The 16,829-nt window shown below is 40.8% G+C and overlaps 1 protein-coding gene across 4 annotated transcripts in view; it reads left to right on the top strand.

Moving 5' to 3' along the window:
- Positions 1 to 15,565, top strand: part of LOC125883407 (adhesion G protein-coupled receptor L3-like) — a 277,555-nt gene extending 261,990 nt beyond the window's left edge. For 2 of the 4 annotated variants that reach the window (XM_049567671.1, XM_049567670.1), the window contains 4 exons: positions 1,016 to 1,184; positions 1,728 to 1,853; positions 4,564 to 4,660; positions 13,544 to 15,565. In XM_049567671.1, coding sequence (XP_049423628.1) covers positions 1,016 to 1,184; positions 1,728 to 1,853; positions 4,564 to 4,660; positions 13,544 to 14,493 — 1,342 coding nt within the window. In that variant the 3' untranslated portion in view covers positions 14,494 to 15,565. Of the gene's footprint in view, positions 1 to 1,015; positions 1,185 to 1,727; positions 1,854 to 4,563; positions 4,661 to 10,570; positions 10,697 to 12,127; positions 12,180 to 13,543 lie in introns of all 4 variants that reach the window. The other 2 variants (XM_049567668.1, XM_049567672.1) reach the window with 2 other exon arrangements.
- The last annotated feature ends 1,264 nt before the right edge of the window (positions 15,566 to 16,829 follow it).

The following is a 16,829-nucleotide window of genomic DNA, read 5'->3' as shown; positions in this document are numbered from 1 at the left end:
TCACACATATGGTCATACTGCTGTGAAATTAAACCGTAATGCTCATGTAACCAGCCGTGATTCCAATCCCTGACCTTCACATCTCTGCTAATTCAGATGGTATAAACTTGTCAGCGAGATATAACCAACCGCTGATGTACACAACCGCAGGGAGTCTGCCATTATGTCAGATAGTCAGGAATAGTGTGCACAATACTTAATCAAGGTTACCATGTGGTTGACAATGTGAACCACTCGAATTAGAGGCTGCAGAGGAAACAGTCTCCTTCAGACGGCTGTATGTAAAATGACTCAATCAGTTCAAAGGGAAGATCGTCACGCATGCAGGCTGTTGTGCATGACGGATGCCGGCAAGAAACAGATATCAATCTTAACTCCGTCACTGAAATACCAAAAGGGTGCAGGTGAAGAGAAAGTGCCACTTCTCTGCGCATAAAGATAGAGCCCCTCACTCTTAATAGACTCCGTGTTCTCAAGGGCATTTATCTCCGTTCAACCTTTCAGCTTGAGTAAGAGTTTACAAGACAGTTATCCCAAGACTCGGTTAATAGAATCCAACATGCAAATAGTCTTGTAATGAAAATGCCATATGTGTTACCCTCCCATTTATACAGACCTCCATTATCGTACATATGAAGCTGCAGCTTTATGATCATCTACGGCTTTTCAAATCGTCAATGCCATTTCTTGAAAGAGTGCATACAAGGTGAAGGAATGGTAGCAAAGACAAGGACAGGGTCGGAGAATAAAGATGAAATCCATTGTCATTTCTCATCGATTTTTTCCCCTCTTCATTTTGGTGCATTTTCTTCCTCTCACAGGAAAACCTTGAAAACTCTGGATTCCATTATACCTGACTATTATGTTTGGATATCTTTTAATTTAGTGGTAGCACACACTTCACTTGAAATTGTTTTATTATACTGGTGCAATTAACACAGCTCCTCACGAGTTCAAACTACTTTTAAAGCTTTGTTGAATGGTTTGTAATATGGCTGTTTGTCTGTGTTTGCAGATCGTGGGTGATTGGGGCCATTGCATTGCTATGTCTGCTGGGCCTGACCTGGGCCTTTGGCCTGATGTACGTCAACGAGAGCACGGTGGTCATGGCTTACCTGTTCACCATCTTCAACTCCCTGCAGGGAATGTTCATCTTCATCTTCCACTGCGTGCTGCAGAAGAAGGTATGGGTTTATTGTCAAGATGCGCTCTCTGAGATTGTACAATGTGACAACAGTTACCTGCACATGTCATTGAATTCATTTCATGCTCCAGCAAGTGTGCCACAAAAGCATCTCCAAATGCACCAAGTATGAGATGGTTATACTGATGGATGACTAAATGGGCCAAACAGACAAGTGTCAGGGCCCCCCGCCAGCCCCTTATTTTTGAGATGACACTCAAATTACCACAAAGAGACACAAAAGGTCCACATAGAGATGCAAAGGAACTGCAAAGAGAAAACAACCAAAAAAGACACAGAATTACACCAGGGAGATGCAAAACCACAAAAAATTGCATAATGACAAACGGAAGATGCAAAACAACAACAAAAAAGGGGCAAACCCACCACAAAGTCTTGTCCCTGTGTCAGAGAGGTGGTTTGGCCTTTTGCATATCTGTTCCCAGAGACCTATTGTCTCATTGGCCGCCCATGGATTGTTACCCTTGGATTTGGTCTAATTGTTGGCTTGTATGTGCTGTACCTGTGCTTTGATTTCATACAGGTGCGTAAGGAGTATGGAAAATGCCTGCGTACTCACTGCTGCAGTGGCAAAAGTGTGGACAGCTCCATCGGCTCTGGAAAAGGCGCCGCCTCCCGTGCTCCAGGACGCTACTCTACAGGGTCACAGGTGGCACTCCTTTTTTTTTTTTTCCTTTCTTTACATTCCTCATTTATTGCACTTGACTTTTATCTCCTTTATGAGGACAAATTATCTCTCCTGTGGTTTTGGATTACCACCAAATTTTATCTTTAGGTAGTCAGCCCGCATAGCTGGAAGCAAGGGCGACTTATTCCTAAATAATAATCTGTGACATTACACAGATGTGCACCTCCTTACAGAACTAATGAGAAAAGATTTAAAAGGTGACTGTGTAGCTGCGCGTGATCGATTGCGAGGAAGTGCAGCATATGTCCTTGTTTGGAAGTGATAGCAGGAAAATATAGTGCTCGTTGAGCTAAACATTTTCCAAGTACATGAAGTCAGTCTGCAATTCATTTTCACCGGAGCAGGCAGCATGGCGGCACAGCGACGCTGACTAAAGTGTTGGCTTGAGCCTTGTGAGGAATTTTCTCCACGCTTATGAATGCAGATTTGACTTTCTCCGCCAAAATCTGCAAATTCTGTCTCCTCGTGAAGTGAATTGATAATGTATTCCTCCCACATTGACATCAAGTATAGGATGAATTGCCACGATACACTGTAATTGAACATCATATCCATATTCTAAAGATTGTGATTTCCTTCCAGTGTTCAGTTATAAATAGCCCTTAGAGTCAAGCATGCAGTGGCAACCCACGATACAAGCTGCATTCTGCACACAGATCAAAGCGTTTAATTATACACAGTGCTTTGACAAGATGGCTCTAACCTCATGCTCAGTCGCTTTATATGAGCAAGACAGGAATGGAAACACTCAGAAAGACGTGCTTGTTTATTGCTTACTCTGAGGCTTCTAAATGAATGCGTAATCAGCAAAGTACATTCGAACCCGCTGGCGATGAATGGTTCAAGTTTTTATCTGTCCAAAAAAAAAAGAAGAAGAAGTAGCTGTGTCACTTTCCACCCATCTGTGTCCCCAGCGCTGGGGACAACGTGACGTACAATATGTTAATGTGACCGTATGTGTCAGTGCGTGTTCCTGTCAGAATACATGAGCTGTATGTCACCTGGGGTTGACACTTGAGTGCATAAAAACAACATAGCTGTCTGAGTGTGGGATATTGATCATAACACCTCTGCGTGGGCATTTTTCCACATCATATATGATACGATGATTAAGTGTCTATGAAGAAGAACATGTCCATGGTTTGAATGTCAACCCTAAAGGAATATGTCACCGCCCACATGACAGTTTGTATATCAATTACTTACTTCATTTTATGGAGAATTTGTGAAGAAAACTTTTTCTTGCATGCCTCAGATGAACGAAGAATCCAAAAATGGAAAAAAAAAACCTCGTCACACAACTCGTCGACGACCCTTTCTCACGAGCAGATGCACGGAAAGTAAAACTTATCCATCCTCTCTTTAAAGCCAGACTCCATTGACAAAACCAGTAATTTTACTTCGCTGAACATGGGAGCTGCTGGTCTACTGCTGCTTTGACTGTTCTGTTTGTGTTATTGTGTGTAAATGTGAACCGACGCTTTAAAACACCAAAGCCACACAATAACACACAGTCTAACTGATCAAGGTGGCAGTAGACCAGCAGCTCCCATGTTCAGCGAGGTAAAATTACTGTTTCTGTCAGTGGAGACTGGCTTTGAAGAGAGCACAGACATCACCTTTCGTTCAGTTCCCCATCAGAGAGGGTTGTCTGTTCGGGAAGTCATGAACATACGACTGCATGAGTTGTGTCAAGTTTGTAAACCCCAAAGATTTCCTTCATGTTAGATTGCTTGTTTACCTCAGGCATGTGAGGAAAACTGGTTGCTTCACAAATTCAGTGTAACACGGGGTGAGTAATTGACACACAAATGGTCATTTGGGGGGTTAAGTATTCCTTTAAATGGGGAATTTCAGGAAGAAATTAGGTGAGGTGCTGTGTCAGTCGCTCCAAATTTAGTTAATGATGATGGCAGCGGTAATGACTTAATTAAGCTGAAACCTGGCTGAGCTATTGAAGGCAGTCACAGAAAATCTTAGAAGCACTGCTTCATTGCCCGACTTGTGCTTGGACCCTGCTGACATGTTTTGCATGTGTTATTGGAGTGTGAAGATGCTACTATTGATGACTTAAACTACAAAAAAATAAGGGGACCTGGGTTGTGATAAATTGAAATTCATCACGAATCATTGTACACATTAATTTCCTTTCACCGTCACCCAATCTGTTCTATATTAATCTGAAATCTTCCTCTGGCTCAGGACAGACAGTCGTGAGCTCCGTGGTTGGATACCCAGACCCTTAGCTTGTGCAACAGCCCATGGGGCTCTGTCTTAATTAACTAGGATGAACCCTCTTGGATTGAGCCTTTGCAACCCGCGACACTGATTCCGAGAGCTTGACTGATGACTTTATTATTGACTTCACCTATCCCAGTACTAGTGCTCATCTTTAATTGAAGGTTACTTATCCCTAAAGCTGACATGGTTTTAAAATTGAATTAACAGCTGTCAGGCAGTGTTTTTGCTTCATGTCTCAGCCTTTATTGTGTTTAAAAGTAGGGTGAGTGTATGCTGCTAGTAGAACTTTAGAAATGTGGAATAGTGCTGTCTATGTCTAGTTGATTTCGTTTGAATAAAATCATCCACGTGCTGTTGCTTTTAGCTGTATTACCGACAATGTTCAGAGTGAATATTCTGACGTGTTTTGACATGTTGTTTCTCTCTGCAGAGCCGCATCCGTCGCATGTGGAATGACACAGTCAGAAAACAGTCCGAGTCCTCCTTTATGACCGGCGACATCAACAGCTCTGCATCACTCAACAGAGGTACTTCGTCCCGCAGTGGATATTTACTTGAATGATTTTTTATTTCACCGGCCTACGCTTTAGACTTCATGACTAATGCAAGGTACAGTTTTTTCTTCACTATGTTCTTGTATTGTAGTTACAGTTGCTTTCCGCCTAATGGGACACAAAGACATTAAAATCTCAAAATCCTTTTTTTTTTTTATTTGACAAGCAAAGCTTCCAACCACAAACCCAGAGTCAAGGTAAATCAGTCACTTCACAATAGTTTGCCTCAGATACTCCAGATGATTAAAATTCCAAGTGAAAGACACATTTTCTACTCAGCTGTTAATTATCATCAAATATTGAAGCAAGTTCTTAAATATGAGAAATTAAATGCATCAGAGCTGCCGTCAATAGCCATGTAACTGCTCCAACGGCTGGGTGCGTTTGTCAACAGTTTTGCCTGGATGAAAGAGAACGTGATTATGAATACAAGGCAGAGATTGGAGGGATAAAATCCTCCTTTGGTGTCATACTGCTCCAGAATTTTTTTATTTTGAAGCATTGACAGATCATTTCAGTCATTTCTAGTAATTTAAAGGAGCTCACAAAAATTTAAATTCATTTAGTTTAGTTATTTCAATCATTTTCCAACTCATAAAACTCAAATACACACAAGAAAAAATAATAAATAACAAAAATAAGGCAATAGTTTTGAAGCAGTGACAACCTAAAACAAGTTTTGCTGACCAAAAAAGTTGTACCTACCCTTTTTACATTAGTTGTTTTGTACTGATCTCTTTAGGTTTGTACAATGGAAGTGAAAAATAAAATAAACAAGCAAAATAAAAAAAAAATAAATCATTTTATATACATATATTTATACCCAGAAGTCCCAAATAAAAAGTCACATACACACACTAGCGCTCATAAATCAGTTTTATATTTGTTAATCCTCTTATTTTTACATACATACATATATTAAATCTATTAATTGTATTACACATTTTCATTTCCTTCTCAAAACTATTCCACCAATTAACTCATATGAGTGTTACACATCTTAAGGCCTTGCACCGTGCTAGTATTACCTAGTATGACCTCTGGTCATTTTGAATAATGCGGATGTTGCCTGTGATCTAAATTCCATGCTAATCTGCAATGTCCGTAATTTGTCAAGTAGAAATTCCACCGCCTAAAATAACAGACCATGTCTCACCAAAGAAGAGGTTGTGTGATTACACTAGTCCTGTGTGAATCTGCATTTTGGTGATTTGGGTCGTATTTAGAGTTTATTATTTTCTTCATGCCTCGTTTCTGCCTATTTCCCTGTCGAGGATTATGGAAGCTGCATTTGCAATTATAAACCAAAGTTTCGACAGCACTTTGGGTGCAGGAGGCTCAATATGCTACACAGCATGGAGACCTGTTTGCAGAAAAAGCAAGGTCGAATCAGTCAGAAGAGCAAAATCTCGAAAGATGATGAAATGGAAAATTAGACAATGTGTGGTAGAATCAATTCTGTCTGTTTAAGCCACATTTAAAAGAAGAAAAGAGGTTAACACAGTATATCACTGGTAGCAGTGCTGAGTAGTATCACAAATGGTTGTACGCATCTTATCCAGGGGAAAATGTCACTGAATGTGAGTAAAATACAGATTTTGCTTATCTCATGCAAACACACCACATGGAACATCTGTAGGAGGGGCGTGGGGGGTTATTTCTAACTCACATGAGGTCCCCTGGAAAGTCTAGTCCCGTTCGAATAGGGCATTTGTTTTGCATTTGTTTTAATCGCTGTTTTTGTAAGCATACAGCTTTCTCTTAGTTCATACTGACTCACTCTAATATGGAAAAACAGCAAATCTCCAAATTTAATTTAATCTAAACAGTAAAATTCAATTAACTAAATGTAATCAAATCAGATTGTTTATAAAAATTCTACTCTGGAGGCATTTATAGGGGTGATAAAAATGTCCTCTTTATTTTTTTTCCCCCTGTCAAGCGATACAACTTTGTACCATCAGACTGCAACAGCCCTGAAAGTGAAACCGGGCTCACTCTCAGGAAAAGTGCTGAATAACAACCTAAAAAATCAATTCAGTGGAATTCCCTCTCAGGAACACGTTAATAAAAAGTATTTTACCATAATGCATTTGACAGCAGCGCAGTGAATAGAGTTAACTTCAGAGTCTCTCAGGTTATACAGAGAATAGATACTAGACTACATCTGACATCAAGTGGCGAATACCGCCCTGGCTGGCATCCATCCCTAACACTCTCCCCGCTCATCGCGTCTCTTGATGGAGGGCTCCAGTTCCACACTGCTTGCTCTCTAAATTCGCTCTGGGCGCCTGCTTGCGTAGACACTAATGCATAGTTACAATGATGGATTAATGTTCGACACAGGGAGGAAGTGTCAAGATCTCAATAATTAGGCACTCAGCTTAGCACCATCAACAGACACAGCCTTTATCCATTGCAGAGAGGCTGCATTGGGGCGGGAGGTGGGGCTGTAGGTCGGATGTAGAATTAAGCCTACAGGGATTGTTCATAAAGGCAAAAGGCGGAGCTAGAAATTATTAACACGATATTATACCCCTGGCTTCTTACCAGGCTGGATCTGATAGAGATAACACTCGCAAGAGCTCAAGAGTGTGCCGGAAAGTGTGTTCCAAATTAACAAGTATCATAAGGAACAGATGCAAGGAGAATTACACTTATCCGTGGCTGCTTCCATGTTGTTATTAAGGAATTATGATTTGAGGAGCGAATATTTCTCGCTGATTTGTCCTTTTGATTCTCCACACCCCGGATTCTCCCCCCGTCGCACCTGAAAGGAAGCTCGCAGCTGACACTCTTGCCGCTTTCCTCTCAAGAGCGGAGTCACGCAATCATCTTGATAGCGTTGCATGTTCAATTTCTCCCAGCATTTGGGATTATTGCGCCACACAATCAGTGCTGTTTTGGAGATTGTCCAATTTAGCAAACACAGACACAATAAGTGGGGGATCTGTCACTGGGAGAATTCAAAAGGGGGCTGGTGTTTGTGGGACACACTGTAATTAGGGCAAGCAGCAACAACAAATTAGTTGTTTTTTTTTTTTCTTTAAATCAAAACAACATTCTTCTTTCAAGCAACATTATAATACGTCTAATTAATACTAAACTCTAAATTTGATTAATGCTGAAGGATGAGCCTAAATCAGCAGTACTGTAATTATTTCAAAATAGAAAAAAATCCGCAATTAGAACACACTCAGAAAGTATAAGACCAACTTTTGAAAAGATGGGAAGAGTCACAAGGTAATATAAAAATCATTATCCGTTGGTTTGACAGATTCAGAGCATTAGAAAAGAATAGTGCTGCCAGAGGATCTAATTGCTGTGTACTTGTACCTCAGATAAAAGATGTTTACCCGCTCTGACATAGCACATTCTGGAAGCACATGCATGTATCGCCCTCATAAATCTCGAATTTGCTTCTTTACAAATAATAGCATCATATCATGTTGACAGAGGGGGGGGAAAGATCTTGTAAACAGGAAATGAATGTGAGTCACAAATATTTTCCAGCATACTTGATATTCTGCATAATGTATTCAAACACTTGAAAATAAATTATTTTTATCAGCAGCAAAGAAAAACAAACATCAGGGAATCTGCACCATTCATGTTTAAGATTGCAGCCCTCAAATCTGCAGCTAATCACAGGGCTCAGACTGTGAAGGTTGCTTTGGTGTGGTACTATGTGGTTGGGAAACTGATGAGTCATTCTTCGGGCAAGATCCTGGCAGCAAGTATCTGAGGCGAAGCATCGCATAAATAGGAAATGAGCCTCTGTTCTGTTTGTGCGAAAGAGGCAAGGTTGGTGCTATGTAATGACCGTCTTGACCAAAGAGAGGACATGTCGCTTTGTACAGAGGCTATTTCAGCAATGGCACTTAAGAGAATCAAAAAAAAATGTGAGCTTTGCTCTTTGGAGGAAAAGGAAATATCATACCACTTCAGTTCATAAGATTGGCAATACCACAAGCCATAATAATATGGCAGCATGTGACTGTTTGCGAGGGCTCACCACCTCTTTCTTACTGTTCCTATGTCAGTCAAGCTTTCTGTTGTAGCATTGCACACATGCAATTTACAGTGATAATGGTTCTTGAAATCGTTTATAATATTTATAATGGATCCTTGATTTCAGTAAAAAGTCAACGAAAGCAGGCCTCTTTGGTTACAGGTGATTTTGCAGGTCAAAATGACGTCCTTGGTTGTATAAAGAGACCTGGATACAGCGTTGGAGGTGGGGGCCGTTTATTCCTATAAAAGTTGCTAAGCAGCGCATGAGGCCAAAAAGGTTAAACTGCTGTGCTTAAAATTACCATCCTAGATGATTGGCACTGTGTCCGCTTTGTGTTTCTGCCAGCCAAATGTTATCAGATAAAATGGGCGAAACGAATCATTTTGCGGGGCTTGTGACATCACACAACGCATGTAATTCCACTGTTTGTCCACTCGGAAACGCTAAAAGCTGGGCACACTTTCTTCCGGCCGTGTTTGGCTTCGTAAGCTGCTAGCTAGCTAGCTAATTAAGCTAAACTAAGTCTAACGAGTTAGTTGAAAAGTATAATGATGAAAAATACAAGATTAGACTTTTTTTCCCCTAACATTGTTTTGTTTGACTGTTTTGCTAACAAACATTTTCAAACACTATGTTTGCTCTCAGACATCAACTTTGTATGTCTCTGGGAGCTATTTAACAAAGAACTGCTAGCGTTAGCCTAAACTGTGCTAGCATCCAGGTTCTGCTGTTGTTCTCCTTGGCCTTGGTAAATCAGTAAATCAGTTGCTACTGTCGCTTGTTAGCTAGTTAGCTTAGACACTGGCGATTGCATGTTGCGTTAGCACAGACCAACACGCAGCTTAATCTTTTCTTTGCAACGATTTTTGCTCGTGTTCCTGGTCTTTCAAGGTTGAAAAAGAAAAGACGCCAAAAAACGAATGTAGCGTATCAGGATGAATGCTGAGTTGCCCCATGCGCACCACCTCATCATGAATTTGGAGCACTCTCTTCTTTCTTTTTGGAACTTTAGCCTCAATCTGGGGATCTGTCAGCTATCAGTCTGACGATGACGAGACTTCCGGGGTACCAGTCAGTATTTCGGAAGATCCAGTGTAGCAAGACGATATCCAAGCCAAGAGATCCTCCTTCGTGTACCACTCAATTCAGCTAATTTCTATGAGAGGATATCTGCATATGAATGCATAAACATTTTATAAAAACCTAATATAAAGCTAAACTGCTATCAAACAATAGCCTGTAGGTTCCCAAATTGCATTTCAGCCAGTGCACTCTGCCTCTCTACATGGACTGTTTACCTGCTGCTCAAACGGATTACAGACACAAACCCAAATGTTTCCAATACTGAAGTCTTGTTCCACCTCCTATGGATTTTGCATACATATTTATAGAGACTACTTCAGCTTCAAAGACCAAACAGTGTCCTGAGTTATTATTGTATTCTGTCCTGTTTAAGTCTAGAAATGTACCAGTACATGTGTTGTGTTGGCCATGTCGGTGCTTCTTTGTAATTTATGTCTGTTAACACGAGTATGCCGCCTGAATGTGGAGCACAAAAACAGGCTTAACACTAATGGCCGACATTAACAAAACAATTAACACACTTTTCCATCGGTCCCATTAGCCATGTCAGTTCAGCTCAGCTCTGCCACTTTCATGTAGCGAAACCCCTCACATTAATGATCATGTGATCATTTGGATGTTAATGGCTGTCACTGCTCAGCTGCATCTGCACAACTGATATGTATGTTCTCTCTCTTTCTCTCTGTCTATATCTCAATTTATCTACCCACCTACCTTTTTCTGTCTCTACGCTCTTGTTCTCCTGTTTTTCTCTGTCTCACTCTGTCTCTTTCTGGCTGCACCAGGGGCTATGGCTAACCATCTTATACCTAATGCACTCCTACGTCCTCATGGCACTAACAATCCCTATAATACATTGCTTGGGGAATCGGCAGTCTATAACAACCCTCTGGGCATGTACAACACACAAGGTGTGCTAGCTTCTTTTCATTCTTTAACATTGTAGCTAGGGCAGTGTTTTTTTCATGTGTAGTCCTGGAGAAACTGTGAGGTTGCACATCTTTGTTCCTGCCCAGGAACAGAAAGCGACTTTATGATTGGAGACTTAAAAGTAATGGACTTGCACTAAGCTGAATTGCCAGTGTTCACCCTAGAGGGTTTTTACAGGGCTTTGATTAAAAAAACACTGCTCTAGATGTTGTGTGTTAGCACTGAACAAACTATAGCTGGATCACAAAAACCCCACAGGTTTGTCCTGCTGTGGGGTTTTTCATTGGGGGTGTATCTTGGCTTCTCGTAAGGGTATGCAATTTGGTTACACGGCTTGTTTGGACATTGTAAAAATGATCAAGAATTGGTACCCGTAGGGAGCCGGATACATCCCCAGTCATTTATTTTAAATGTGCTCTAATGTTGTCAGTAAAGCTTGTGTGCCATGTCTTCTGTCTCTCTGTTTTTAGTTTTAGCATTTCTTTCTGTTTATGCTGCTGTTGGACTGTCAAACATTGTTGTTTGTGATGGATGTCTGTTTAAATTTAAAATGCAAGTCAGTTATATTATTCTATTAAAAATAATTCCCCTTTTAAGGCATGAATAGTTCAGTTTTCCGCCCTCGTCAAAGGCTATATTACCATTTCCTTTGAAACTTTTAATTGTAATAATTGCTAATTCATATATTCAAAACACGGGTTATTAAATCAGAGTACATTTAGTGTAGGATTTATTTAGCTTTTTATTGGTGGGGTGGCATTTTAACATATTGGTCTTTGACTAAAACACCGATCTAAATATTAGATTTGAGAATTAGAGACCATCTCTGATCAGCCAGCAAGAAATCCGCTTTACTCTGGGACCGGTCTCACTCTGAGCAGAGCTGTTATTATTTTATTCCAACTCTCAGCAGTCAATATGAAATCACTGTAACTTTGTGAGTCTGTAAAACTGAGAAACTCGTGTAAAAAAAAAAAACGAGATAAAAAACTCACAGAGAGCTTTGATCAGGGGATAATTTATGTGCGTAATACAAGTACTGCATCGGAGCCCTTGACAGAGGCCTATAACTCACTTACATTGCCATAGATGTAAAAGAAATATCTGGTAGGATGAAAATGCTAATGCATCAAAAGATTTACTGGTGCATTTGATGCTCAAGTATCGTTGCCATATTATACCCCAACGATCCTGCAAAAAAAAGGGGTCTTTTCTTCTATATTTGTTAACAGATATGTTGTGGTTCTTTATGTGGCGAAATTTGCATGGTGACATAAAACGGTTGCATTCCAGATACATTCTCTTGATGCGTCATCGGCATACTGTATGTGCACATTTCTCTTCTACCTGTCACTCTTATGCTTATTGTGTTTTCTTTTCTTCTTTCCTTCCCCTCATGCTGTCCCTAAAAGAGCCCTACAGAGAGACAAGTATGGGAGTCAAACTAAACATTGCTTATCAAATGTAATTGACTTTGGCTTTACTTTCTTTTCACTCGATGCTGACAAAGGGGTAATGAAAACAGAATGTCATTCCCTTTGGAAGTAATAGCATTCTTTTATGACAAAGGCCCTCACCATTTCAAATAGACCTGTTAAAATCAGTTTCAATCACATCTCGAATTCCATTGCTTACTGTAGCTGGCATTGCTTGATGTAAAAAAAAAAAAAAAAAAGACTTCAGGCATTTGCTGCTTCTCGCAGGCGAATATCCATCGGCCTGTTTCACTCCGAATAAGCTAATCTAATTACAGTCAACATTCAGACTCGCCTAAACATTTCATAAGGCACATCAATATAAATTGATCTGTATTCTTTTCAGTGGATATTGAATATCCGTGCCTTTGTTCATGCACTTTTTATTTATTTATTTATTTTATTTTTTTTTACTTTTCACTTTGATCAAGCCAGTACACTTTTTTGAAGGTCTCAGAAACAAGTCTTGTCAATTTTTCAAGAGGTCAAACTTGTGAGCTTGACACTCTTAACAAGCTGGATGGCCTTGTCTGATGTAGTCTGAATTATCGTCAAAAAATGTTGCTTTGATGCTGATGGCACAGACTTGGTCAAACTGATGAAAAATGAAATCTTCATGTTCATGCAACAGAGAGAACAGAAAGTCTCCTTCCTTCCAGTGTGGGTTGATTCGGAGATTCCTTAACTAATTCATGTCTGGAGAGAGGGCTAGTTGTGTTCACGCGGACAAAGCAGACATGAATAAATTACTTTCTTTCCCCCCAGTATTACAATGTTATATTGCAATGCTCATATGGGACAATATGGCGGGGGTCCAAATTTACAGCTGTTGCTGTGGTTTGTGTTCACCTTACATGTTTAATGCATGGCTTGGATTTTGTCTGTGTTTGCTTGAATGTGGTGCTTAAGTGTTTCAGTGCTGTGCTTTGTGTCGTCACGTGTCGCACATATATCTGTGTTTTCATCACTGCCATCTGTAAAATTTAATGAAAAGTGAAATTGGGTGTTAGAAAATGTTGTATTTGTACCAAGGTAAGTGTGTATGATGTTCGTATTTGTAGTATACAGGCCTGTAATGGAGATATTGTGCTTGATGTCTTAACCTAATCCAAATACTGTAGGGTCTTCATTTCCACAAAGTGCACTTTATAGAATTGCAGGTGACCTTAGGTTGCTGAGGGGTGTTGGAGGGTCAGGATGTAATAAAGAATGAAAGGGCTACAGTATTTGATGGGTGTAATTTGTGTTTGTAAAAATGTCTGACATTTAGCTGTGGCAATTACATCCCATCAGATTTCACCCTTCTCATTCGCCCACTCTACCCCCCAACCCAACCCATGTTTGTCATTCCAGAGGGAATCCTGAACAATGCCCGGGATACAAGTGTCATGGATACTCTACCACTGAATGGTAACCATGGCAACAGCTACAGCATCGCCAGCGCCGAGTACATGAGTGACTGCGTCCAGATCATTGATCGGGGCTATAACCACAAGGAGACCACCCTGGAAAAGAAGATCCTGAAAGAGCTCACCTCCAATTACATCCCCTCCTACCTCAACAATTCCCATGAGCGCTCAACCGAGCAGAACCGGAACCTTATGAATAAGCTGGTCAATAACGTCAGCAACGGTGGCAAGGATAGTGGCTACGGGATGGGCTTGGGAGTGGGGATGGGCATGAATGTGGCGCTGAGCCTGGACGACCACTCCACCTTTGGTCCGCACCACGACGAAGGCCTGGGCCTGGAGTTAATCCGCGAGGAGTCTCATGCCCCGCTGTTGCCTCAAAGACCGCCCCCGACACTGCAGGCGGTGGACAACCTTAACAATCACCTCCACCAGCCGGTGCCACCACCCCTGCCGCTGCCCCACCACCCCTTCTCGTCCGCCACCACTACCTCCTCGTCTCGAAGGAGGATCCCCCAGGAGAACAGCGAAAGCTTCTTTCCTTTACTCACCAACGAGCACACCGATGACGAGGGTTCGTCACCCAGCCACAACCACCAGAGAGACTCTCTCTATACCAGCATGCCCATGCTGCCTGGCCTGCCTGACGTGTCTGCAGAATCTGCTGACGGCTCCAAGGACGGCGGGGACGCCAAGAGCCCAGAGGCCAGCTCGGACGACGTTTACTACAAGAGCATGCCCAACTTGGGCTCACGTAACCACCTCCATCAGCTGCACTCCTACTACCAGCTAGGGCGGGGCAGCAGCGATGGCTTCATTGTGCCCCCAAACAAAGAGGATCTATCTCCAGAGGAGGCCCAGCCGGAGCCCTCGCATCTGGTCACCAGCCTATAGGCCCAACACCCTCCCACTCCTCCAGTGTCCCTCCTATTACTGTAGTCCTCTTCCCTGTATCCCCTTGTTCCATCAGTCGTTGGCAGTGGTAGCCTTTCTTTTTATTCTGTGTCCCGAAGACTGAGGCAGAGCAAATGACTGTACTCTCGCTGTTACTGACCATAAACAGGATGATTATTGCTACGTATGGGGGCTAATATGTGACTATAGTTGGTTAAACATTGCGGGAATCTGTTGATGTTGTGTTCCCCACCCCCTCCCTCCGACCCTGTGTGGTTTGGCGTGTTTTGTCTCAGTGTGAAAAGAGACAATTACTCACACAGGATTTTTAGGTCTCAGAGATATAGTCTGACAGTCGAAATGAACTGCGTAGCCCCAAACTATACAAGTCTACACTATAGACTTCACCAGAATAAATGGGAAATTTAAAAAAAAAAGGACTATTTTATTATACTTCTGTATCTATATTGACTTTTTGAAAGATTTTCTTCCTCTTTGGTGAGTTGCAGCACATTTTGTTTGCTGAAGTGTCCCTTCAATGAAAAAAAAAAGACAAAAAAAAAACCTAAAAAAAAAAAGAAAAAACACAAACACACATTTTGAACAATTACCAAGAAGGAATTATTGATCGTATGCTTTCAAGCATAGCTGTTCTTTTTTTCTTTCATTTTACTGTAATAACAGTTGTTAAAAGAGGGAGAAAAAAAACTAATAAGAGAATTATGAGATATTTCTATGTAATTGTACAGATAACTAGCATTGCACACAATAGTATGCTTTTTTTGTTCCAAGCAAACCCTTTGTCTCTGTAAATGTAGTGGTTAGGAGCAATTTTGTTCTGTTGTGCTGGCCTTTCTGGGTTTCTGGTACCAGTCTGTTCCTTTTTGTTTTCCTCTTTTATCACTTTCCAAGAAATGACCATCTAAATAGCAGCAAAACGACACAAAAAATATCACGACAGAACACCTATTGTGCAGGCATTTTCGTGCTACATATTCATCTTTGTTTTCAGGTCTGTTTTCTGTTATGGTTTGATTTTTTATCCCTTTTTTTTTTTTTTTTTTTTTTTTTACTGTGTAGATAGTGGAGCTCTGATTCGCAGACCGTCGAGGAGACAGAATAAGTCCAAGTTAATCATGAGGTGTCCCTCAGAAAGGTTCAAAGTGCATTCTGCAACTCTTATTGGCATTCAGAAAACGCTTGTGCTTCTCAGAAAGAGAGCAAATTGAACATTGATGAGCACTCAGCACTTGTATAAAAAGGAAAGATGGTTGTTTTACTTATTAAAGAAAGAGCTTATGGAGTGAGAAAAACTGGAAGTGTTTTTGTTTTTCTTCCACGAGGAGAAAATATATTTATTTATTTGTTTAAATAAACAGTAATAAAAATGGAGGATGGAAGTGAGTTTAGTGGCACAGATAAGTTTTTATTATTGGCTATGATTATGGCTTCTTATTTATTCCTTTTTGTAATTTCCAAGTTGAATGACCTCATAACTAATATTTGTTGTAACAGTGAAACTTGTTTGCCAACAAATAAATTACTGAGTAAGATTTATCACTTAGGTATGACAAAAAGTTCTGGTGTTTTGTCCGGGTCTTGGAACTCTTTTATATGGATAACAGCGAAGGACCTCCAAAATGATGGAACGATCAATTCATTTTTTTTTAATTATCAGTTAATATCCCTCATTAGCCCTCTGTCCATTTTAGTGCCAAATAAATTTTGGCCCAGCAACAGTGGATGTGCTCTGTATGCTCTGGTCTGCTTTACAATAGAAGCAGTGATTTCATAAGCTGTAATAAATATTTCAATATCATTGCTGGTGTAACCAATGAATTCTTTACAGACATTCTATGTTTTACATGTGTTTGATAAGCTACACAGGAGACATGAGAGTCACGTGGACCATTCGTCCTGGCAGGGAACATGGAGAGAGGTAAGTATGTCCTGACCCACAAAGTAACTATTCAGTCACATTAAGTTATTGTGTTATGCCATAGCAGCAGAAGCACAAAGCGGTCATGATCACGATATAATCAGCTCACTCTTTGGCAGCAGTTAAAAACATGACATTGGGTATATTGTGTGTATTGTTTGACTTCAAAGCTGCGTATATTTTTCAATGAATGTCGCATCAAATGACCATGTATAATGAGAAACAGTGGAGGTCGTAGTGACAAATTCAGAGAAACGATTACATGGCTCTGCAGTTCACCTCAGCTATATCCTCCTGAGACCCTGCGTCCTCCTATGAGGACATCACATCTTTGGTTTCTTGCACCTTGTACTTTATTTTGCTTAAAGTAGACCTGAGGGACATTCCAGGTAGGAGG

This window comes from Epinephelus fuscoguttatus, linkage group LG23 (assembly GCF_011397635.1).
Source record: "Epinephelus fuscoguttatus linkage group LG23, E.fuscoguttatus.final_Chr_v1".
NCBI lineage: Eukaryota > Metazoa > Chordata > Actinopteri > Perciformes > Serranidae > Epinephelus > Epinephelus fuscoguttatus.
Note: the sequence above shows the minus strand (reverse complement) of the source record. Positions and strands in the feature narration are given on the sequence as shown.